The sequence below is a fragment of the Ipomoea nil genome, unplaced genomic scaffold (assembly GCF_001879475.1).
Source record: "Ipomoea nil cultivar Tokyo-kokei standard unplaced genomic scaffold, Asagao_1.1 scaffold0209, whole genome shotgun sequence".
In the NCBI taxonomy this organism is placed as follows: Eukaryota; Viridiplantae; Streptophyta; class Magnoliopsida; order Solanales; family Convolvulaceae; genus Ipomoea; species Ipomoea nil.
The window spans coordinates 278786-303205 of NW_017616637.1; the positions used below are offsets into that span (position 1 = coordinate 278786).

The window sequence follows — 24420 nt, forward strand, 5'->3', positions numbered from 1 at the left end:
AGGGATTTTTTTAGGGTACTCCTCAAACAGCAGGGCATACCGTGTATTTAATCTTAGAACAAACAATGTCATGGAATCTATAAATGTTGTGGTCAATGATACAACATCAGAAGACCTTCCCACCAGTGATGAAGAAATAACTGTTGTTGAAACAACAGTTTCAACACCACAAAATCAGAAATCTAAATCAGAAAAGGATGAAATTGAAGAGCCTGAAGAAACCAAGGAAACCCTCAATACTGATGAGACAAGGGTACAGAAAAATCACCCAGTAGAAAACATTATAGGAGAACTAAATGAAGGAATCAGAACTAGAGGAAAGAAACGAGACTATCGTAAAATGGAAGAAGGAGATCATGACTACTGCTACACCTCAAAAATTGAACCCAAAAACATCACGGAAGCCATAAAAGATGAATTTTGGGTGGAAGCCATGCAAGAGGAATTACAACAATTTGAAAGACACAATGTCTCGCAGTTAGTTCCCAAACCGGAAAATGCCAATATTATAGGGACAAAATGGATTTACAAGAATAAAACAGATGATCAAGGAAACATTATACGAAACAAAGCCCGACTAGTAGCACAAGGATACACTCAAGTCGAAGGAACAGATTTTGAGGAAACATTCGCTCCAGTAGCCAAAATAGAGTCAATTCGACTTCTCATAGCAATAACATGCATACTCAAAATAAAGTTATATCAAATTCACTGTGACAATAAAAGCGCAATAGACATTTCAAAAAACCCAGTTTAACACTCAAGAACAAAACACATTGACATCAGGCATCACTTCATAAGGGAATTAGTAGAAGATGAAATCATCAGTCTTACCCACATAAGCACCGAAAAACAACTAGCAGATATCTTAACCAAAGCACTTGATGGAAACAGATACACAAGGTTAAGGGCCGAAATGGGCTTGTGTATCCTATAATTCGCACAAAGAGAAGCACATGGGCCAAATCTACAAAATAAAACCATCAATCAAAACCGGCCCATGTTTGTCACAATTCACCGCCCCATCACAGAAGCCCAAGCCCGGATCCACATCTCGAGTAAAAGCTCCAATTCAAAAAAAGGGCTATCACTCTTACCCGACCTCACTCGTCATCCACCCGAGAGACCTCCACTCATCCTCATCCTTCACACAAAGATAATCATGGTTAGAACCAGGAATCAAAGAATGGGAAAGTTACCTCGAAGAGGAACAACCGATAGCACTTCGAAATACACCGGCACTGGAGAATCCTCGAACCCAGTATGTGTCGAAGAAGAAAGCCCCACCAACATTGCGATGAATCCTGTTCCAATAGCCAGAGTACCGTTCGGCGAACCTCAAGAACAGAGCAACAATCCACCAGGTAACTCGAATATCCCACTGATTGATCATGAGGAACCTCCCATGCCATGCCCATTGCGGCTGATTTTGGAGACAATAGGATCGTTAATCCAAACGATTTAGTGGTACAACTCCGGTTTGCCATAAATCGAGGCTGGGAACCCGATATGTCCTCCAACGTTAGCTCCGAAGAAGAGGACATTCCAAGGGAATCAGAAATTGAGGGGCATGAAGATTCTCAAAATCACGAAGTAAATCGCCCCTCAAGCCCTAAAAATGACGAACAAACCACAATTGATAAAACCCCCAATCCAATCCCCCGGGCCAACAAAAACCCTAGAAAGAGGAAGAAGGTTGACCCGTATGAAGGAGCAGATCCAAGGGCCAAAAGGCCAAGTGACTTTCCAGTACGTGCAGGACCCCCTCAAAGACCACCGAACATTCCACCAAAACCTGAAAAATCCAAGAAAACAAGAAAAGAGAATACAGAGGATGAACAAAATTGGTTAGCAAATGAAGAAATTGAGTCCTCTGGTTGTGAAAGAGTAAGAACCCGAGCCCAAAAGAGAACCAACCTAGAAGCCAGTAAGAAACGAAAACAAACACAATCTACCATCGCATCTACCAAGGAAAAAGGGAAACAAAACGTGGTTAGTAGTGATGACATGTCAAACCTACCTAAACCACACAGTACAACCTTTTTAAGCCAGGAGTCTGGAAAGTTATGGAAAAGATCTGTAGAGAAAAAGATCATAAACCAAAAACTACTTGTCACAGACAAACTAGACAACTTAGAGCAGATTCAAGAAGTTCTAATCTCAAATCAACTCCTAAGAACAGTCACCAACATAGAACCTTATGATGAAGAAGTCATCCAGGAATTCTATTGTAACCTAACCAAAACCACCACAATACCCAGCAGTTCTATGTATGGGAAAGTATATTTGAGAGAAAATTCTATGATTTTACACCAGAAAAAATCAACAGCTACCTAGGAACACCTGAGACTGAGCAACAGATAGAAATAAACAGTGAACAAGTTGCCAAAGAACTTATAGCAGGCAATGTTAGCTTTGAAAAGAACAAAATCAAGGCAGCTTCTCTAACAAGCAAATATGCCATTCTACAGAAGATAGCTCTTGCAAACTGGATTCCCTCACTACACGAATCCACAGTGAAATGGACCTTAGCAGAGCTGCTGTACAAGATAGGAAAAGGGTTGAAAATCAACATGGGTGCCATTATTCATACACAAGTCACAAATCTAGCAGAAGACACTAAATCCAATACCTCCCTGATCTCTCCAAACCTCATCTTTGCCATCTTGACAAAACAAGGCCTCAAAACTCAAGGACCAAAGACCACTGTCAAGAACATCAACACAACACTCAGACTAAGAAAAGGAAACCACCAAAATGTTCTAAAGTCCTCGGCTCCAAAGAACAATCCACTTGATTCAAAGACACTAATTAATTACTTTGAAAGCAGACTGACAGAATTGGAAGCTTTAGAAAAACAACTTCTAAGAAAACAACTGAACATCAAAGAGGAAAAAGCAGAAATAATAGAATGGCTGGCAATCCTAAAAGAAGAAAATAAAGAAGATCAAGAGCAAGGAACAGAAGAAGATTTCCAAGAAGCAGAAAATGAAGAAGATCAAGAGCAAAATCAAGGAACAGAAGAAGATATCCAGGAGCATTCCCAAGAAAAGAGTGTTGAAACACCTGTTACAACATCAGACTCAGAAGTTAGGGGATAGCCATTTTAGCAAAAAAGGTGGAGAAAAGGCAGACAGCAGGAATTTGCAGGAATTTTTTTTGTTGCAGGAATTTTTGTTGCAAACAGGACACATCCTTTATGCTCAGACATTATTTTTGTGTGTCCCTAATGTTATGTACCAAGTACAAGGGAAACAGCAGACAAGACCTTCTTATAACATATGTTTTGAATAGCTCTGCTACTACTGGCAGACTCAACTAGAAGAATCAACAGACAAATGTTCTTGAAGGACCAGACATATGGACTGAAATGACTTCCTACATTAACTAACAAAAGATTATCTATGATAACAATACAATGATCTAGAAAGATCCCACAAATTAAGGGGGAGATCCACAATCAAGGGGGAGACACCTCCACGTGTCAACCGTAGTTATGAATCAAAAAATGGATCAAGGTTTTTGCTAAAATTTGACAAAGGGGGAGATTGTTGACATAAGACAAATTGTCAAATTCTAGACAAATAGGGAATACTAAGTCAAACAGGTCTTAGGAATTATATTCCTAATCTAAATAGAAATAGCAATCCTATTCCTGTCTATACTTCATCTCTTGACCTATAAAAGAAGCTGCTCCACAACTCTTCAACTCAAGCTTTCAACATCTAATTGTGAGCACGAGAGTCATTGAGAATAGATACCCAAATCCCCTTGAAAAGTAGTACAAGAGTTTAGGTCACAATAGTTTGATAGGAAATTATATTGTGTAATCTCCGTTTCCTAAACCACGTGTACTTTGAATATTAAGCTTTTAGTGGATTTAGGCAAATTGTCAACTTGAGAAGTGCCTCGCAGATTAGGGTTGTTTGCCCAAACTGCGTTATAATTAATTGTGTCACAACGTCAGTACCAACATTACCGAGTCCAACGTCTATATTTATTTCATATGGGATGCTCCTATGAGAACACATTTCCACATGAGAAAAAATCTAAACTGTATAAAATAAAAAATTAACAGTCATCATTAATCCGTGTGTGTATGAAAAGTTCATCTACATATAGGAAAATCTGAAGTTCCATTTACATATGAAAAAATATGAGATTCCCACCATGTATTTATAAATAAATATAGGTTGTACTCACGTGTCCCTTTTTGTGCATTCAACTTGGGATTACCTGCATTTATTTGATGCAATTATCCATTAATCATATTTGATGAAATTATCCTTTTTTTTTTTAATGCAATTATCCATTAATCATATTTGATGCAATTATGGTGAAAAAATAAACTCAACTATAACAACAATCATCAGTTTGTATGTAAATTCATGGGTTTCTATGTAAATTCAACTAAAATACGAAGTAACAATCATGAGTTTACCGAAATCGATGGACTAGCCGACTGTGACCTTGTATGTAAATATATTTTTAGTACTTTTTAATTAAATTTAATAAATATATTAACAAATTTATTGCATCATAAATTATTTTTGTAAAAATATGTAACAAAAATAAAAAATTGTTATAATTATTATATTATAATTGTAAATATATTAAATCTTTTTAGTTGCAATTATGAAATAGTGGATTAATTGGGTTTGATTAATGCTATGTTTGGCAAACATAGCTGAAATGATAGCTGAAAGTTGAAAAGATAGCTGAAAGCTAAACAGCTATAAGCTAGAAGTTGAAAACTGAAGAGCTGTTTAGCTATCTAATTATGCAAAATTTTTTGATAAAATTAAGCTTTTGATAAGGTGATAAATGTAAAAAGACTAAAAAGGGAATCTTCATAAAATTTAATTAGGTTTGTTTACTGTAATAGAGTCAGTAGCATTCAAAAAAAATAGGTTTGTTTACATATTAAAATTTAACATTTTGAAATGGAACTATTAGCATAATCATGATTGATAAAGACGGTTTTCACACATCCATCAAGTATCAAATCACAGTATAGAGTTTAGATATCGTTCCATTGGAGATGGCTCTTGTAATGTTAGGAATTGATGCAAAGCGGAGTTAAGTACAAGCTAAAACTATCCTTATAGAAGCTAGACCTATCCTTAATGAGTTAGTTTGATATGATTAGGCTAATAACAAATAAGACAAGCAAAACAAAGGGCGGGGACTTGTTGATTCAAGCGGATAGGAATATTTTTGTATGTTTTGATGAGCCAAATGTAATATAGATCTCCTTAGATTTTAGGTTTCTAGTACAAGCATCATAAATCAGAATATCGAGTCAAAAGAAATCTACCACATGAAGAACAAAATTAATTTGGAAAATTAATTTTGGTCCTACAAGTATTCATCCGAGAAAGAAGCATAAAGGAATGGCTTTACAACAAATGACCGGATGAGCCTAACGGCGAAGTGGTAGAAGTCCTTACATGAAAAGATCATACTCGAGATTGATTCCCCCCTTAAGGACATATTTTTTTACAAGTCAAGAATTCGGACAAGCACAATGTGAGCACGATGTGTACAAGGAAGATGTGCCCAAGGAGCACAATGTTCTAAAAGAGCGCAATGTCTGAAAGGAGCACGATGTCTGAAAGAAGCACAATGTTCAAAAGGAGCACAATGTGAACAAGCACGATGTGTCCAAAGGAGCACAATGTGATCAAATCAAAAAAGCACAATGTTCAAGTCAAACAAGCAAGAAGTGCCTAAGTCAAAGGAGCACAATGTGGCAAAGAAGCAAGATGATCTGAAAATGAATAAATTCGAAGGAATTTATTTTGAATCTACCCACATGCCACAAGAGTCAAAAATTGCCTAAAGATATGATGAGCACGGGGGAAATATTTATGAAGACATGAATATAAAAACTTATCATAGAAATAAATTCTATCAAAAGAATTTATTTCAAAAGATTCGTTGGAAATTCAAATTGACAACAAAAATAATATTTTAAGAAACAACTTGAAAATCAAGTTGAGATAAAATATTATCTTGTCAGGCAACTTGACAATCAAATCATATTGAAGACCTACCATTGTCAACAATATCAGGTTATGAAGATTCAAATTTCAAATATCAAATTATCCCACTCCAACGGATATATTTGGTTATCTATAAAAGGCCATGAAGACTTGAAGAAAACATAGAGGTGAATACAAAAAGGAGACATGAATATACACGAGAAAGACAAGTGCAAGTGCTCAAATATTCTTTAGAGACTTAGTCTGAATAGTTTCAAAAATAGTTGGAGAGAGATACAATTACCTTTGTATTTGTAATTGTTAGAAGAGTATAGCTGTGTGCAAAATACTCTAGTGAGTGTAGCTGTGTGCAAAACACTCGTGATTGCTAGGTGTAGCTGTGTGCAAAACACTTAGTTGGCGTTGAGTATAGCTGTGTGCAAAGTACTCATAGTTGAGTGTAGCTGTGTACGACACACTCGGAGTTGGGTGTAGCTGTGTGCAAGACATCCGGAGGAAGTGCTTGTGTAGCGCTTATTCACTATTGTAACTGTGTGTGGAAAATAGTGAATTACTCATAGACGTGAATGAAGTAAAGTGGACTAGGAAGATTACGCCACTTCCGAACCACTATAAAAAGCCTCTCTCATTTACATACCTCACTTACATAATTCGCTCTATCTATCTATCTTATCCGGCTAACGCATTTACTATTCATACTCTATCTTAATCTTTCGGGTTTAGCATGTTTCCACGTATGCATGTAACTCAAACTTTTCGAGCTTAAGTCTTGAATTATTCTATGCAAGTTTGACGTGTTCCATGTAACGTTTATTGCACGATCGACGTGATACGAAATCTTATTTATAGTCTTTAATATTATTGTTAAATATTGACTGGACCATCTCCTTTAAATATTCAAGATATTCATGTCATATTTACGCCTCATCTGAGCATTCATTTCACACGTGCATGTGATTCAAATTATTGTTTGGGCAAAACTCTTTACACTTATTTATTCCGCTGTGCATTTCAATCTGATTACCTCTCCATTTACTTGTTACTTAGAGTTGAAATTATGAAAAGAGATATGGCTCTTGCCCAAAATCTATTGTTTTCCTTAGAAAAATTTGATGATTGGAAAATTCGCATGCAGGTACATTTATCCGCATTACACGATGAAATGTGGGAAGTCATCACCAGTGGTCCTTTTGAAATTTTGCAAGTCAACACTTCATCCGAACAAACAAGTGAGACTCCGCAATATGTTCCAAAACCGAAAGTGGAATGGTCTCGTGAAGATAGAACAAGAAATAACTTGGACAATATTGCCAAGGATATTTTGTTTAAATCTATCGATGACACAATATTCCCAAAGGTTCGAAAATGCCAATCCGCAAAAGAAGTTTGGGAAACGCTCATTCAAATTGGTGAAGGAGACGAGCAAGAAAAGGATAATAAGCTCACCATAGCTTTAAAGAAATTTGAGAATTTCAAAATGCTAAACGGCGAGAATATTACCGACATGGAAACAAGATTTGCTAAAATCTTAGGAGAGATTAATGATCTTGGAAAAGATATTAATCAAAAGGAAATTTCACTCAAAATTCTACGTGGTCTACCATCTACATGGGACATGAAGGTCACGGCCATGAGAGATCATAGGGATCTAAAAACCCTATCAACCGATAAGCTATTTAGTGATCTAAAAGCCTATGAATTTGAGATGAAATCAAGAATAGAGGAAGATCATGAAGAGAAGAACAACGCACTTGTAGCCGAGCAACCATCAACTTCAAGGTCAGTACAAAATGTTGAATTATTGCCTAATGATCAATTTGCTCTCTTTGTCAAGAAATTTAGGAAATTCATGAAGAGAAGCAACTACAAGAAAAATCCACAAGGAAAATCGTGGAATGCAAAGAATTCAAAGAAATAAATGGTTGAGGAAGATTCAAATTTGTGTTACAATTGTAGAAAGCCTGGACATTTTGCAGCAAGTTGTCCACACCCCAAGGTAAGTAAAAGTCAATACACAAATACTTCTAACTCTCAACAGGAAGAATTCAAGACCAAAAATAAAAGATTTACAAAGGAGAGAAGAAAAGCACTTATTACTGACCCACTTGAGACAAGTGAGTCAGAAGAATCTTCAAGTGATGAAAGTGACACCTCAAAAGATGACAATGCAATGTTTTGCATGAGTATCTCCAACAACTCATCCTACGAGGACATGTGTCTTATGGCAAAAGAAAATGAAGAAAATGAGGTAACATCTAATTCTTATGACTGTAAATTCTTCATTCTCTAGAGAGTCCTTCTTTCACCTAATGGAGGAATGTCAAACCGTAATGGACACTCACTCTCAACTCAAAGAGCGCAATAATCTTTTGATTCTTGAAAAAGATCAATTAAGTGAAAATTGCAAAATGCTCTACTTGAAGTGAAAGACTTGAAAGATAAAATTATTTGTCTTCAAGAAGAGTGTAAATCAAGGGAAGTGAGAGAACACAACTTTAGAGAGGTTATAGCAACATTTACACATTCATCCAAAATAATGGACAAAATGGTAAATATGCAAAAACCCTCAAGTGATAAAACCGGACTTGGTTATGATCCATCGTGTTCTCAAGCCTCTAAGAAATTGACCAATTCTACTACTACTTTAAATAATAAAGTCCAAGTAGTAAAATTTGTAAAAGGTCAAGAAAACACAATGAGACAAGGAATTGGTTATCAAACTAATGACAAAAATGTAACTGCAAGACCGAAGCCTCAAAGAAAATTTAATTCGCCAATGCAGTCAAATAAGAGGCAAAAGTTTGTTCCTAAATGGAAATACACCAATGAGTCTAGTGCACAAACCCCTCATAGGAAAATGGGAAAAAATCCGAAGAATTGGGGCAGGGAGATTTTAGCCCTCTGAACAAGATTGGTTTGATGATATTAAACCATGGACTAAGTCCAGATTTAATTCCTATCATAGGCTCAAACAATCTACTTCCCAAGTGCCAAAATAGTCAATTTTCAAAAACCGGCACCAAAAATGTTTTCTAAAATTAAATATGATTATAATGTGTTTAATAGTTACCAATCACCTAAACTTGGATCAGTGAGTACAAGGTGGGTTTGGGTACCAAAAATGACTAACACCCAAGGACCCAAATCATGTTGGGTACCTAAAAATGTGTAATTTATTTGCAGGAAATTTGGTACTTCGATAGTGGATGTTCTAGACACATGACTGGAAATAAATCTAGTCTTGTGGACTTTAAAAATATCGAAGGACCAAAAGTCGTATTCGGTGGAAATGAACAATACGGCATAACCAAAGGAATTGGTACAATATTTCACAATGGTTTAAGAATTGAAGACGTATCCTTTGTTGAAGGTCTAAAATTCAACTTGTTATGTACAAGTCAATTTTGTGAGAAAGGATATCTAGTAGAATTCTTCAAAGACAAATGTCAAGTGAAGAATAATTCCCAGGGAGAAGTTGTGCACAAAGGAAAAAGGAAGAAAAATATGTACGTGGTTGATTGGAACACGACAAAAGATTCAGTATGTCTACTAGCAAACAACGCACACGCAACAAGTTGGGAATAACACAGAAAGTTGAATCATCTAAACTTCAAGACCATCAACAAGCTAGCAAGAAACAAACTCGTTGAAGGTCTACCCAATATTGTTTACAAGAAAGATCAAATATGTGATGCTTGCCAAAGAGGAAAGCAAATCAAGTCATCATTCAAATCCAAAGCTTAAGAATCTTCAACAAAACCGCTAAGTCTACTACACATGGATCTATTTGGTCCAGTAGACCCAGTAAGTGTAAGTGATCATATTGAGCAGGGTATGGAGTAATTGGACATTGATTGTCACGTGGAAGTAAATGAAAATCCACACGTGGGAAATCTACATTCTCAAGCAGAAGCACAAGTTGGAGAACAATATGATAAGCAAAATGTGTCTACCTCCAACTTACCTACTGAGCAAGGAAACGTGGAAAGTCCATGCAATCCACAACTTGACTTGAGATGGCTCAAAAATCACCCTCCATAGCTAGTAATTGGAGATCCACGAGAAGGAGTAAAAACAAGGTCCTCAAATATAGATGCTTTATTTTCTTGTTTTCTTTCTCAGGTGGAGCCCACAAGCATTGAAGAAGCTCTAAGTGATCCAGACTGGATTAGTGCAATGCAAGAAGAGCTTGATCAATTTAAAAGAAATGACGTATGGGAATTAGTTCCAAGACCCGAAAATTACAATGTAATTGGAACCAAATGGGTCTTCCGAAACAAAGCCAATGAAGAAGGGATTGTTGTTCGAAATAAAGCAAGATTAGTGGCAAAAGGATATTCACAAGAAGAATGAATAGACTTTGATGAAACATTTGCACCTGTTGCAAGACTTGAAGCCATCAGAATATTTCTAGCATATGCCGCATACAAGAATTTCATAGTTTACCAAATGGGCGTGAAAAGTGCATTCCTAAATGGCTTACTTAAAGAAGGTGTTATATGGGTTAAAACAAGCACCGAGAACTTGGTATGACACCTTATCAACGTTCTTAATTAACTGTGGTTTCACAAAAGGCCTTGTTGATAAAACCTTGTTTAGAATTCAAGAAAATGATCACATTTTATTGGTACAAATTTATGTTGATGATATTATTTTTGGAAGTACTAATAAAACTTTATGTGAGAAATTTTCTAAGCTCATGCAGAATAAGTTTGAGATGAACATGATGGGAGAGTTGAACAACTCAACGAAGGAATATTCATCAATCAGGCCAAATACACAAAAGATCTGATAAAGAAATTCGGTCAAGATGGAAAATCCTCAATTAAGATCCCGATGAGCACATCTTTAAGATTGGATAAAGATGATGAAGGCAAGGACGTTGACGAAACGAAATATCGAGGAATGATTGGATCATTACTATACCTCACTGCAAGCCGACCAGATATATCTTATTCAGTGGGAGTATGTGCTAGGTTCCAGTCAAAGCCAAAAGAAAGCCATTTTCTTGCCACCAAGAAAATCATTCGATACCTAAAAGGAACAGTCAATGTGGGATTATGGTATCCCAAAGAAGGTAATTTTACACTAACTGGTTTCTTAGATGCAGATTTTGCAGGTTGTAAAATCGATCGAAAAAGTACCTCAGGGACATGCCAGTTCATAGGGGGAAGATTGGTATCATGGTTTAGCAAAAAGCAAAACTCCATAGCTACAAGCATAGCCGAAGCTGAATATATAGCTGCTGGGAGTTGTTGTGCACAAATTCTTTTGATGAAACAACAACTGAGAGATTATGGCGTGGATTTTGAAAATGTCAACATATTATGTGACAATACAAGCGCTATTGCCATAACACACAATCCCGTGTTACATTCAAGAACAAAACACATTGATGTGAGACATCATTTTATCCGGGATCATGTTGAAAAGAAGGAATTGACAATAGAATACATCCCGACCAAAAATCAAATAGCTGATATTCTCACAAAGCCTTTGTGTGAATCAAGATTTTCGAAATTGAGACACGAGATGGGCATGATTGAATTGAGCTAAGTTTCTTAACTCTATTTAAATTAAAAGCTCAATTTTTCATCTGAAAATATGTTACTTTATCTGATTTAATTAACTTATTTTCGTGCCTATGAGTCCCACATGCAAAATATGTCACATCTTAGTATTTATGTCTATCTATATTAATTGCATGATTAATAAAATATAAATAATGCATGCATCTTGAACCGTGTATCAATATATATACACAATAAAATTTGGTTAGATTTACAAAATCTTTACCATTTAAGAGTTGACAAGATAGTATGATGATGATTTCATCTTAAATGAGAACACCTTTTTATGGTAGTTGCATACAATAAATTCTCTAAAAAGAATCAACCCTCTCTTTCTCTCAACTGCATAAACGTGTATATATGTACATACATATATTATTTTCAGAACAGATTTAGTGCTCTATGAATTTTATTTCAGGTAAAATCAGTCCGAGTATCTAAATTTTTGGCGCCACATCAGCAGACAAATTGGATGGAGAATATATAACCTAAACTAACTATCAGTTACGTCAAAGGTTGGAAACCCTTGGAATCTCAAAAATACCCCTCACATCTTAAAGTCAAAAATTAAATTTTGAGGATATTTTTGTAAAGTCACCCCCTTTCCACCCAACCGGTCGAAAAGTCACCTCTTCCACTCAAAATCCTCCAAGACTCTCCATCTTCCATAGCCGAATTACTCTCAAGCTTCATCTCTCTCAATCGCAATCAAAATACCAAATACATTATGGCAACCATTGGATATTCGAGATCTGAACCTAATGAGGAACAACATACACAACTCAATCTCACCAAGCTAGCAGTTGGAATCAAAGCCGGAGGAAGCTTTGACCCCCACAGATTTCTCAAGGAAGCCATGAACTCCGAACTAGCACAAAGAATCATCCATGCACTCCAAAGTAGCGAGCTAATGAGGTTATGTTCCTATCCATACTCTGGATGTTATGATGAAGATGTAGCAGATTTTTATGTAAATGCCAAAGTTGTTGGTTGGACCATTGAGTCCACCGTGAATGGAACTCTCATCACCATTGATGAACAAGAGTTACACTCAACTTTTGGAATTCCTATATCAAGTCCAGAACAACCACTGTTGGACTTAGATATACATGCATATCATCACACCGAAGTTTGGGCAGAAATTCGAAATGAGAATGCATCTCTCGAACCCAACCTTTCCGGTCACAAATCTGACTTGAAGCTAGAATATGAAATGCTAGTAAAAATCATCTACAATTGTCTTATGTGCAAACTGAATAGTATGGAGGACATATCACTTACAAGAATTGGATATTTGCACGCTATGATGAATGGTGTTAGGGGAGACTGGAACAAGCTTATATTGAGCCGGATTGCTCATTTTGTGAAAGGTGCAAAGATTAGGAATGGCAGGTTCCACCACATTCTAGGTTTTGGGTTACTTATTTGAGAGATTATCAAGAGAAAAGGATTACCAATGAGGGCTAGAAAGCCATTTGGGAATAACCGAATACTCTTCAAAGACCATGAGGTCTCAACTGAATCCAATCCCAAAAGAAAAAGAAAACCGAGAGGCATCCCCACTAGAAAAAGGCCAGTAGCAGAAATCCTTGGTTTAAACCCTCAACCCACACCCCAACCTCTTGAAAATCCTACCTCAAGTCACGACCCAAATTCAAGCCACAATCCTACATCAAGCCAAAATCCCACCTTAAGCCACAACCCTACCTCAAACCATGAACCAAACACAAGCCAAAATGTCATGAACCCTTTCTCTCGGATAGCCGTGTTAGAAACAGTGTTGAATGAGGAGATTTATCAAGTTGATGGACTTGATTCAATTTTGGTGAATGAATATCAAAGAGTTCTAAATTGGAAAAATTGGAGACTTGGCTCTTATCAAGAATTGATGACAAGAGGACCAAGTATGAAAGAAGAAGAAGCATTTTCCTTGAAATGGATCGGCAGTGTAGATATTGGCCATGCAACCTTGATTTCAACCGTAAATGCAGTATTTGTAAGTAAGCCGAAAGCAAAATTGGCCGATACTTCTCATGTCAACACAGCACAAGAGAACATGGCAACTGGAGATGATTTTTTGGCTGATATTGATAATTTTGATCAACCCATTGAGCTTACTAGACACGAAGAAGGAGAAAATGCTACGCATGCTCAAGTGTCAAAAGGTGACACACACGTGTTAGAATAACACACGCCAGAAGAAGAAAGAAATGTGCTAGAAAATCAAGCACAATCTCACATGGTTGGAGATAATTCTGCTCAAGAAGGAGCAAGGCACCCTCCCGCAACCTAAGAAAAGAACAATCTTGATGGCACTACCTGAAATGATCAATTGAAAAATCTGGAAAGTGTTGTACTAAGCCTAGTTGACCGAATGGAGAGCATGATTCAAGGAATTTACACTCATGTGGATCCTGTTGTCAACACACAAGGAGGTAAATTTGAATCTACATTTGATGAAAACCGAAGGAGTCAACAACACTTGATTGATACACATCAAGCACTTGAGAGACAAGTTGGCGGTTTGAATGCAAATGTCAAAGGACTACTCAATGAGTTCTATATCCAACTGTCTCAATCCCTCAAAAATGCTGGAAAAGCCAATGAAGCAATTGTAACACCCCAGATTTTCAAGACTTTTTAAAACTTATAATAAGAGTAGAATCTCATTAAATCCAAAGAAATAAATACAAGCGTACGGGGTGCTATGCCTGTCACGCCCCACTTTTAGGACATGACACGGCCGTATCGTTACGTGAAGACCTGTAACAATACGAAGCCTAACCATACATACCTCTCAGAATCTTCATAATAACTCTTGAATATACAATAATTCCACAACCCAAAATTACAAAATATAATCGACTTGTTCTTCCCAAAAACTCATCAAATCCACTATTAGATATTTATAATTAAGAGTAGTATGTCCAAAATGCATCACAAGCACCAAAACCAAGCACAATGGTCTACCAAAAATACAAAGGGTCAAAGGGAAAGTCTAAATAAACAAAAATCCATGATAAGCTCCAAAACTAGGACTAAGTCTCCAAGTTTCAAAAGTCACCTTCGAGACCCCACCACTTGTGCTCGTGCTATTCACATGTCCTTAACTACTCTGAAACATGAGAAAAAATACAAATAATGAGCTAATGCCCAGTAAGTGATACTCCTCTCAACCCCGGATCAAGTAGCCCCAATATAATACAAAAAGCTTTAGAGTAACAACTAGATGCAAAACTCAATCCTTAAATTATATCAAAATCATAACATACTTCCATCATACTATACACAAATTCCCAAAACGAAAAACTTTAGCTACATGAGCATCAATATTATGTCATAATACAATACTTTCAAAAGCACCAATCATTCCTTTACATATAACTCATTGGCAACCTACAACCACCATTATATTATGTGGCACATGCCATTATCGGTATAATGGTCCAAAAAGACTCGACGATTCGGAATGAGTCAGGCTTGACGATTCAGAATGAGCCGGATGGAACGTTCCAACAAATAATTCGAAAGACTCGACGATTCAAAATGAGTCAAGCTCGACGATTCGGAATGAGCAATTAGGAACATTCCAAGCCAAACAAAACAAACAACAAAATGTAGGTTGCCTCATGAGTTTGATCAAATAATCAAAATAGTTCTTATAATCAAATAGCCCGATGTAGCAAAAATCATTTGCTTAAAATCACATAACAAAGTTCATATTTCCAAAATAGGTAATAAGTTTATCAAACTAAGAAATATGCAAGGTATAAACCATTCTCAAAATAATAATTTTCTTAGTACATAACTCTTTAAACATCATAGAATGGTTTCTTAAACCAAAGTAATTTCAAAAGGATTGAAATGGCTTAGGTGGAAAGAACTTAAAGTTAATGAACACAAGAGGTTAAGGATTCAAGTCTCACTTTAAACAAACAAACCATTTTTATAAGGCATATTGATATAAAACAAACACACACAATATGCTAGCTGTTGGAGTCGAACCCACGCCCTACTACCTACATAACAGCCATAAAACCACTCTACCGTCTCTACACATGGTGATTATATCAGTCAGAATTTATTTAGCTTAACAATAAATTCCGAAATCACAATTCCAACGAACCCAAATACAATTTCAATCCAGAATTCAGCTTAGCATTTCAGACCCAAAACATAATCATAGTCCAAAATATTTTTAACTCATACTAACCATAAAATGAGGATTCAAAGTAGTGGAGATTATTTCATAATATTTAGGGGTTTTCCAAAATAAGGAGAGAAAAGTTAATCACTTACCTAAAAACATCCAAATTTTAGCTATTAAGCTCGCCCAAATACTCCTTGTCAAAATCCCTAATATTTTCAAACATTAATCTTAGGGCTCAAGTGATAAACCCAACTCAAAGAGTGAAATATAGAGGTCAAACTTACCTAGAATACTCCAATAGCTTTGAGATCTAAGCTTGAAGAAGATGGAGATCAAAGCTCCAAGGTTTTTCCTTCCCCTATCTCTCTCTAGTTAGCTCCCCTTATCTTCTTTCAAATGAAATGTTTATCCAAGACCAAAGTGGTTCATTAACCTTTAAGGGTAAAGAGGGGTAATTTAGTAAATTCATCCAATATCAATTTTAATAACCTTTGACTTGTTGACCTATTTTAATAACATAGGTATATTTTTTATTTCCAAGATAGTGGGTATTACAATGCCACACCTGGGCTAGAGCACCCAAGTGCACAGGCTAACTAACTAATATCCTCAAAGCGTAATTACGTAAACGTGGCACGCACGCCAAAAGGGAAAACTATCTACTTCAACACTCCAAGTTCTAGCGCGCTCCAGTGACTTAATCTTTTGTGCCTAAAAGCCAAATATATCTGTTCAGCGAGAGATGCTGGTAACCTACTCCAACGCGTTGAAATACAATATACATAGAGATATATATAGATATACGAAAACCATTTTGAGCATGAAGATATATCCTACGAACTCTAGCTTTAAAACCGGGAATGACTCGACAGATAAGGCCAGACACAAGCAACAGTCATAACGAGCATATGCAGTTCACAACAGATAAGGCAGATAAGGCAAAGCATAAACAATGATCATAACCCAACATGAACAATCCCCAATATAAATCCCATAGTCACATCCCCTAAGACACTCGTAATCACAACTCGTCCATGTCACCTCACATAACACACTTTGTTGGCTCCACAGGACCAATCGCATGCCCATACATGAGGGTCAGCGCATATAGCTCTGACACGGCCCCGCAGCACCCTGCCCCGTATCGCAACACGGAGGGGTCGATCGCAACCGACCGATGAACCGCAGCTCATCATAGTGTTTGATCGCAACCAAACAGTGGACCGCAGCCCAAGAGAATGTCATCTGACCGCAGCCAGGAAAAAGGACGAACCGCAGCTCGTATAGAAACGTTTGATAGCAACCAAACGGTGGACCGCAGCCCAAGAGTATCAATCTGACCGCAGCCAGCTTCTGAACTGCAGCTCAGGATAACCAATCCGATCGCAACCGAATTGGGGTAACACACACACATAACACATAGCAAGCACATGCAACCCACATTACACATTAGGAAGGGGGAGAAAACGTATAACAAAACCTATGCGTGATCCATCACATACTAAGAATAGTCCTAAGGGATTCATACTTCTACCACCTAGGTCAACGGGGTACCAATTCAACTACCATGCAATATAATAGACTCATAAACCTACGAACGGTACCCGAAACATCAAACTAGACATAGGCACGATAAACGGAGTCCGTTGGGACACCACTGGGAACGGGGGAACATCAAACGGGGAAGCCGGGATCCCAAGGTGGGGAAATTTCCAGCGGGTAGCCGGTGGGTGGGGGGGCCACCCGCCGGCTACCCGCCGGAATTACTATTCCGGACAGCGGGTCGCCAGCGGGCAGCTGCCCGCCCGCCGGCTACCCACTGCCCGGCGGTGTTTCACGGCCGTGGGTAGGTGGCGGGTCCCCTACCCCCCACTGACTCTTTTCACACACTTTACGCCCCGGGAACTGTTGTGGAACCCGAAACCATGCTTAGACACTTTTCAACGCAATTAACGACAACACGTAGACAATTAACGAATCAAATACAAGAAACAAACGACACATAACCTATCATGCTTTTCTAAATATAATCAACACCCAAACATGCGATTTCCCCACCCGATAATCCATGAGTAAGATCATACGATACAACCTAGGGTTCTGATCACTTTTATATCAACAAGAATACGGTTCGTCTTCTAATTGCAAGATTCGGTAAGAATAACACATAAACATCAAGAGCATCACACAATTATCAAGAACAACACACAATCATCAAGAACTCCATATAATCATCAAGAATCTCCCAATATCAAGATTATCAAGATCCCTCATGGGATCATCACGTCAAACATCAATAATCATCATCATATCTCGCCAATACACAATAATATGGGGGAAACCCTAAGGGGGAATCATAGCTATGAAAATAGGTTTTGTTGAGACATGGGTTACCTCTGAGCCTTAATTAATTCCTTGGCTATTAAGGATCTTTCTTTAAGCTTTCTTGATTTCTTGATTTCTCCTAAGGGGATTCTTGGAACTCTTTGGGTGGTGAGAGATTATTGTGGTGGGGATTTTAGGTGCCTCCTAAGTTCCCTATTTATATATTTAAGACTCCTAGTTAGGGCTTGAATGGTATGGGTTTACTAATTCTATTCCTTATAGGGCTAGGGCTTGTTTTAGGGATAAGGGTCCATGGTCCATAGTGGACCATATTAATTAAAGAGGATCCTAATCATAATCTGAATAGTAAAAGGCCTACTTCCTTTATTCCTAACAGGCTTAAGATTCTTATTCAGGCAAGGGTCCACGGTTCATGGTGGACCTTACTAATTAATTAAAGGTAAACCTAACATAATTATATCATATTTAATTATTATTAACGGGATGAATTAAATATTTAATCCGGGATTGAAGGCCGTAACACGGGGTGTTACACTCTCCCCCCCTTACGAGAAGCTTCGTCCCCGAAGCTTGGAAATCATTGCAGGGTTAACGAGTCAAGAGAACAACCGTGGTCCTATAGAGAAAGTATTCCACGGGGAAACTGTATACTTGCACACCTATGTGTGTTGGGTTTTTGGAAACGATTAGGTTTACAGGGCTAAGAGAGTGGGTTTCAAACTTGAGGATACGGTGAAATCAGGAATTAGGATCAAGTTTTCGAGGTTGCAACTTAGGTTGTGAGGTTGCCACTTGTATGGAATCGTTAAAACATGGGATTGAGAATGGGGTCTGAAGGGTAGAAAGGGTTTTGAAATAAGGAAGGGTCCGATTTTTCGAGGGAGGGAAAGGAATTCGGCTAGGATGGGTTAAGGTTTCTCGATCCGAAGTGAATAATCTAGTTAGATGCTTTGGTCACGATGCGCCGACGAGCTGATGATCCTCCTTCCTTGGTGTTGGTGCTTGCTTGACTTTAAGATCCTTGTTAGACCTTGCTTCCCAGGCTAAGATTTCATCCTTCTCTTCTTTCTTGAGGGAATTTCCCGTGGTGATTCAACACTTACTTCTTTAATGCGCCCAAGGTCTTGACCGAGTTGGGTCAACCAAGCCAATCTCTTAGGGCGCACTTCCCAAATTCTTCCCAAAGTCTCTTGGGAGTCGATGGACTTTGGGTTGAATTTCTCTTCTTATTGAATTTCATCTCCTCTTTAGTGGAAGAAATTCTTAGTAAGACTTCATGTCTTACCCGAGGTTCGGTATTGTTGTGCCCTGTTTGTGTTATTTTTAATGATGAAGGTGTCCTTGCGTGCCCTTTTCCTTTTAAAGCGCAGTCGGTTACCAAATGTCGTTGTGGGATGACTCGGCGACTTTACGAGTCACCTCATTTCCTTGTGGGTCCTTAATGACCCTTGAAGTCTTGGCGCGAATGTGTTCTTCACCCTCTTAGCACCATGGGCTACGTAGTTCTTGATTCCATACAACTTGTAAGGAGTCCTCTGATTTGCTCGAACGATGTCCATGGTTTGGAGGAGTCCCGGTCCCTCCTTAGCATTTTGACTTTTAAGGTTTTCGTGGGTTCTTAGTACGAGTTCCCAACTCGCCTCCTTGGTTTGCGCAATCCTTTACGCCAAACATCCCTAGTCGGTTGTATCGTAGGATCCGATTTCAATTACTCGTGCAATGTAATTGATTGTGATTTCCCGATGGTGTCTCGTGCGTCAAGGTCTTTTACGTAGGACACTATGTTTGGGTGGTCCATGGTTCCTTACCCAAGACTCACATTCCTCAATCGAGGAACACAAGTGCGCCACAAATCAATAAAATGAGGGGTTAAGAAATCAGCACATTGTACCAGTGGGCGCGAGGTGGGCGGTCGTCCGCCTGCCAAGCTCCTGCCAAGGACCCGCCAAGGTCCCGTCAAGGACCCGTTGGGGACACGCGGGAAAGTGACTAGGAATAGTCAATTCCTTCGGGAAAGGCCCCAAAAATGCACAGATTCATGTCCTGACATGTCCTATTCCCTTGTGCACAATAAAAGGGACTTGGATACATCGGATGACCCATCGTACAATGTTCATTGATCCTTAAGCACGAGTTCTAGAGGTAGATATACATATATATATATATATCTATGTTTTCTTGGTCTAGGTTTAAAGGGGTGTAAGAAGTGCAAGGGCTAGGTTTCAAAGTCGAGGGGCGGATAGGGTCGATGTCTCAAGGTCGTAATACAGGAAGGTAGGTTGCCACCTTGTACGGGTTTGTCTGTAATGAGGGATCAAGAGCGAGGTTTGGAGTGATAGGACGGATTCTTTAACGAAATGGTACTTGATTGGCAAGGGGAGGGAAATGGGCTAATGACTCTTGGCTTCGAGTGATTATGCCTGTTTGGGGCTTGGTTGTGGCGTGCAGTCGAACTGGTGATCCTTTTTCCTTGGCTTTGTTTGATTCTAAGATTTTCGTTTGATCTTCTCTTCCCGTGTCGAAGTCCCCTTCGTCTTTATGGCTTCCAGGGGAATTCTCGTGATGGTTTCCGTGCACGTTCCCCTCGGATGTCCAGAAGTCTGGACCCAGTCGGTTTAATGGGTCAAACCCCTAGGTCTTGACTCCTAATCCTTGCCGAGGGTTCTTAAGGGTAAGGGGGGTTTCGGGTTAGTCTTTCTTGTTCTATTGGGTTTCATCCCTTCGTTGGTGGATGAAATTCTTAGCAAGGCTTTATGTCCTCCTTGAGGTTCGGCCTGTTGCACCTATTTGACGATGTTTTCTGTAGCGAGGGCCCCTGACACATTGAATGTATTTGTTTGCCCGCTCTTGTCAACGCATGGCGTTCTTCGGTGGCGTACGTACAGGCTATGGTTTCTCGTGAAGCCTTCACGGTTTTCGTGTAAGGGTGGGGTGATACGTATTCGTAACCTCCACCTACTTCGCCGATTCCTATCTAACAACTTATTTTAATATTGAATAAATGAATGTCGGTTCTTCACGCCCTGGGCAGGGTAAGGGCCTTATGCTGCTCTACGGTTTTTAACAGGGTTTCCAAACGGAGTGGGGATATGAACTTAGAGTAAGGGCAATAACAATTTAGGGTTTCCGAGGGTTTGGGTTAAGCGCAACAAAGGGTGAGCAAGGTCATGACGGTTGCGAATTTTCTCTTAAGGTAATTAAGGATCCGGGGTGGGAGTTTTCAACAAATAGGGGTATCAAGATGCTGGGGTTTCAGGGCGGATGATATTTTAAATTGGGGTGGTGGGGTCGCAAGGTGTCGCGATATACTTACCTTGCACCCAAGGATTCGACTAATGGTGTCGTTCCTTCGCTACTTTAATAGGTGTCCTAGTTCTCCTTCCTGTTTGTTGTAGCCGCAACCCGGGTTTGCCGAGATAGGGTAACTTGTCGGAAGGTGCATGTCGTTTGTCTGACTCGGGGGTTATCGTGGTTACCCTGGGTTGGTGCGTATTGCAGTCCGTCCCTTTTAGCAGTCCTGACTGTAACGCCTCTTCTTAGTAGTCATCCAAATCTTCCTTTTCTTTGGTCAGGGTCCTTGTCAAGTATTTTTACGGGAGTTAGGACGAGGCGATTTATCGGGTAAGTGTACGTTACCCAGTTGTGGAAGTAAACTTATCTATTCGCACCCTTACCTGGTGTGGTAAGCGTAGGGGGAGGTTCCTTTAAGTTAGAGAGGGATGAAGTGAGGGGAGGTTGTGTGTAGGTTTCACAATCTCACTGCGCGTCCAAAGATTCCTAGATCCTATGTTCCTAAGTACCTAGAGTTCAACCCTAGTGTCCTAAAGTCCGGTCTTAAGAGTCTTATCCTAGGGTCAAACTTAAGCTCTGATACCAACTGTAACACCCCAAATTTTCAAGACTTTTTAAAACTTATAATAAGGGTAGAATCTCATTAAATCCCAAGAAATAAATACAAGCGTACGGGGTGCTACGCCACACCTGGGCTAGAGAACCCAAGTGCACAGGCTAACTAACTAATATCCTCAAAGCGTAATTACGTAAACGTGGCACGCAGGCCAAAAGGGAAAACTATCTACTTCTATACTCCAAGTTCTAGCGCGCTCCAGTGACTTAATCTTTTGTGCCTGAAAGCCAAATATATCTGTTCAGCGAGAGGTGCTGGTAACCCACTCCAACGCGTTGAAATACAATATACGTAGAGATATATATAGATATACGAAAACCATTTTGAGCATGAAGATATATCCTACGAACTCTAGCTTTAAAACCGGGAATGACTCGACAGATAAGGCCAGACACAAGCAACAGTCATAACGAGCATATGCAGTTCACAACAGATAAGGCAGATAAGGCAAATCATAAACAATGATCATAACCCAACAAGAACAATCCCCAATATAAATCCCATAGTTACATCCCCCAAGACACTCGTAATCACAACTCGTCCATGTCACCTCACATAACACACTTTGTTGGCGCCACAGGACCAATCGCATGCCCATACATGAGGGTCAGCGCATATAGCTCTAACACGGCCCCGCAGCACCCTGCCCCGTATCGCAACACGGAGGGGTCGATCGCAACCGACCGATGAACCGCAGCTCATCATTGTGTTTGATCGCAACCAAACAGTGGACCACAGCCCAAGAGAATGTCATCTCACCGCAGCCAGGAAAAAGGACGAACCGCAACTCGTATAGAAACGTTTGATCGCAACCAAACGGTGGACCGCAGCCCAAGAGTATCAATCTGACCGCAGCCAGCTTCTGAACCGCAGCTCAGGATAACCAATCCGATCGCAACCGAATTGGGGTAACACACACACACATAACACATAGCAAGCACATGCAACCCACATTACACATTAGGAAGGGGGAGAAAACGTATAACAAAACCTATGCGTGATCCATCACATACTAAGAATAGTCCTAAGGGATTCATACTTCTACCACCTAGGTCAACGGGGTACCAATTCAACTACCATGCAATATAATAGACTCATAAACCTACGAACGGTACCCAAAACATCAAACTAGACATAGGCACGATAAACGGAGTCCGTTGGGACACCACGGGGAACGGGGGAACATCAAACGGGGAAGCCGGGATCCCAAGGTGGGGAAATTTCCAGCCGGTAGCCGGTGGGTGGGGGGGCCACCCGCCGGCTGCCCGTCGGAATTACTGTTCCGGGCAGCGGGTCGCCGGCGGGCAGCTGCCCGCCCGCCGGCTACCCGCTGCCGGGCGGTGTTTCACGGCCGTGGGTAGGTGGTGGGTCCCCTACCCCCCACCTACCCCCCACTGACTCTTTTCACACACTTTACGCCGCGGGAACCGTTGTGGAGCCCGAAACCATGCTTAGACACTTTTCAACGCAATTAACGACAACACGTAGACAATTAACGAATCAAATACAAGAAACGAACGACACATAACCTATCATGCTTTTCTAAATATAATCAACACCCAAACATGCGATTTCCCTACCCGATAATCCAAGAGTAAGAACATACGATACAACCTAGGGTTCTGATCACTTTTATATCAACAAGAATACGGTTCGTCTTCTAATCGCAAGATTCGGTAAGAATAACACATAAACATCAAGAGCATCACACAATTATCAAGAACAACACATAATCATCAAGAACTCCATATAATCGTCAAGAATCTCCCAATATCAAGATTATCAAGATCCCTCATGGGATCATCACGTCAAACATCAATAATCATCATCATATCTCGCCAATACACAATAATATGGGGGAAACCCTAAGGGGGAATCATAGCTATGAAAATAGGTTTTGTTGAGACATGGGTTACCTCTTAGCCTTAATTAATTCCTTGGCTATGAAGGATCTTTCTTTAAGCTTTCTTGATTTCTTGATTTCTCCTAAGGGGATTCTTGGAACTCTTCGGGTGGTGAGAGATTATTGTGGTGGGGATTCTAGGTGCCTCCTAAGTTCCCTATTTATATATTTAAGACTCCTAGTTAGGGCCTGAATGGTATGGGTTTACTAATTCTATTCCTTATAGGGCTAGGGCTTGTTTTAGGGATAAGGGTCCATGGTCCATAGTGGACCATATTAATTAAAGAGGATCCTAATCATAATCTGAATAGTAAAAGGCCTACTTCCTTTATTCCTAACAGGCTTAAGATTCTTATTCGGGCAAGGGTCCACGGTTCATGGTGGACCTTACTAATTAATTAAAGGTAAACCTAACATAATTAAATCATATTTAATTATTATTAACGGGATTAATTAAATAATTAATCCGGGATTGAAGGCCGTAACACGGGGTGTTACAGCAATTGCCGTGAATCAAAGTCAAGGGATTCTCAATGTGG

The 24420-nt window shown here is 39.3% G+C and overlaps 1 protein-coding gene and 1 long non-coding RNA gene across 2 annotated transcripts; one reads left to right on the forward strand and one right to left on the reverse strand.

The window, feature by feature from the left end:
* Positions 1-1410: 1410 nt before the first annotated feature.
* Positions 1411-3101, forward strand: LOC109192002. The gene is made up of 2 exons (XM_019342632.1): positions 1411-2270; positions 2330-3101. The coding sequence occupies exons 1-2, from the start codon at positions 1411-1413 to the stop codon at positions 3099-3101; spliced, it is 1632 nt and encodes a 543-aa protein (XP_019198177.1).
* An 11547-nt stretch (positions 3102-14648) lies between these two features.
* Positions 14649-16128, reverse strand: LOC109192097. Its single transcript, XR_002056049.1, has 3 exons — positions 16010-16128; positions 15875-15931; positions 14649-14690 (listed from the first exon to the last, which is right to left on the reverse strand). It is a non-coding gene; the product is annotated as an uncharacterized LOC109192097 (long non-coding RNA).
* Positions 16129-24420: the final 8292 nt, after the last annotated feature.

Excerpts from the sequence above, each read along its gene's own strand:
- LOC109192002 (XM_019342632.1), top strand. The coding sequence starts at position 1,411 with ATGCCCATTGCGGCTGATTTTGGAGACAATAGGATCGTTAATCCAAAC. Across the intron at positions 2,271-2,329 it reads ACAATACCCAGCAGTTCTAT|CTACCTAGGAACACCTGAGA; the intron begins GTATGGGAAAGT and ends AAAAATCAACAG.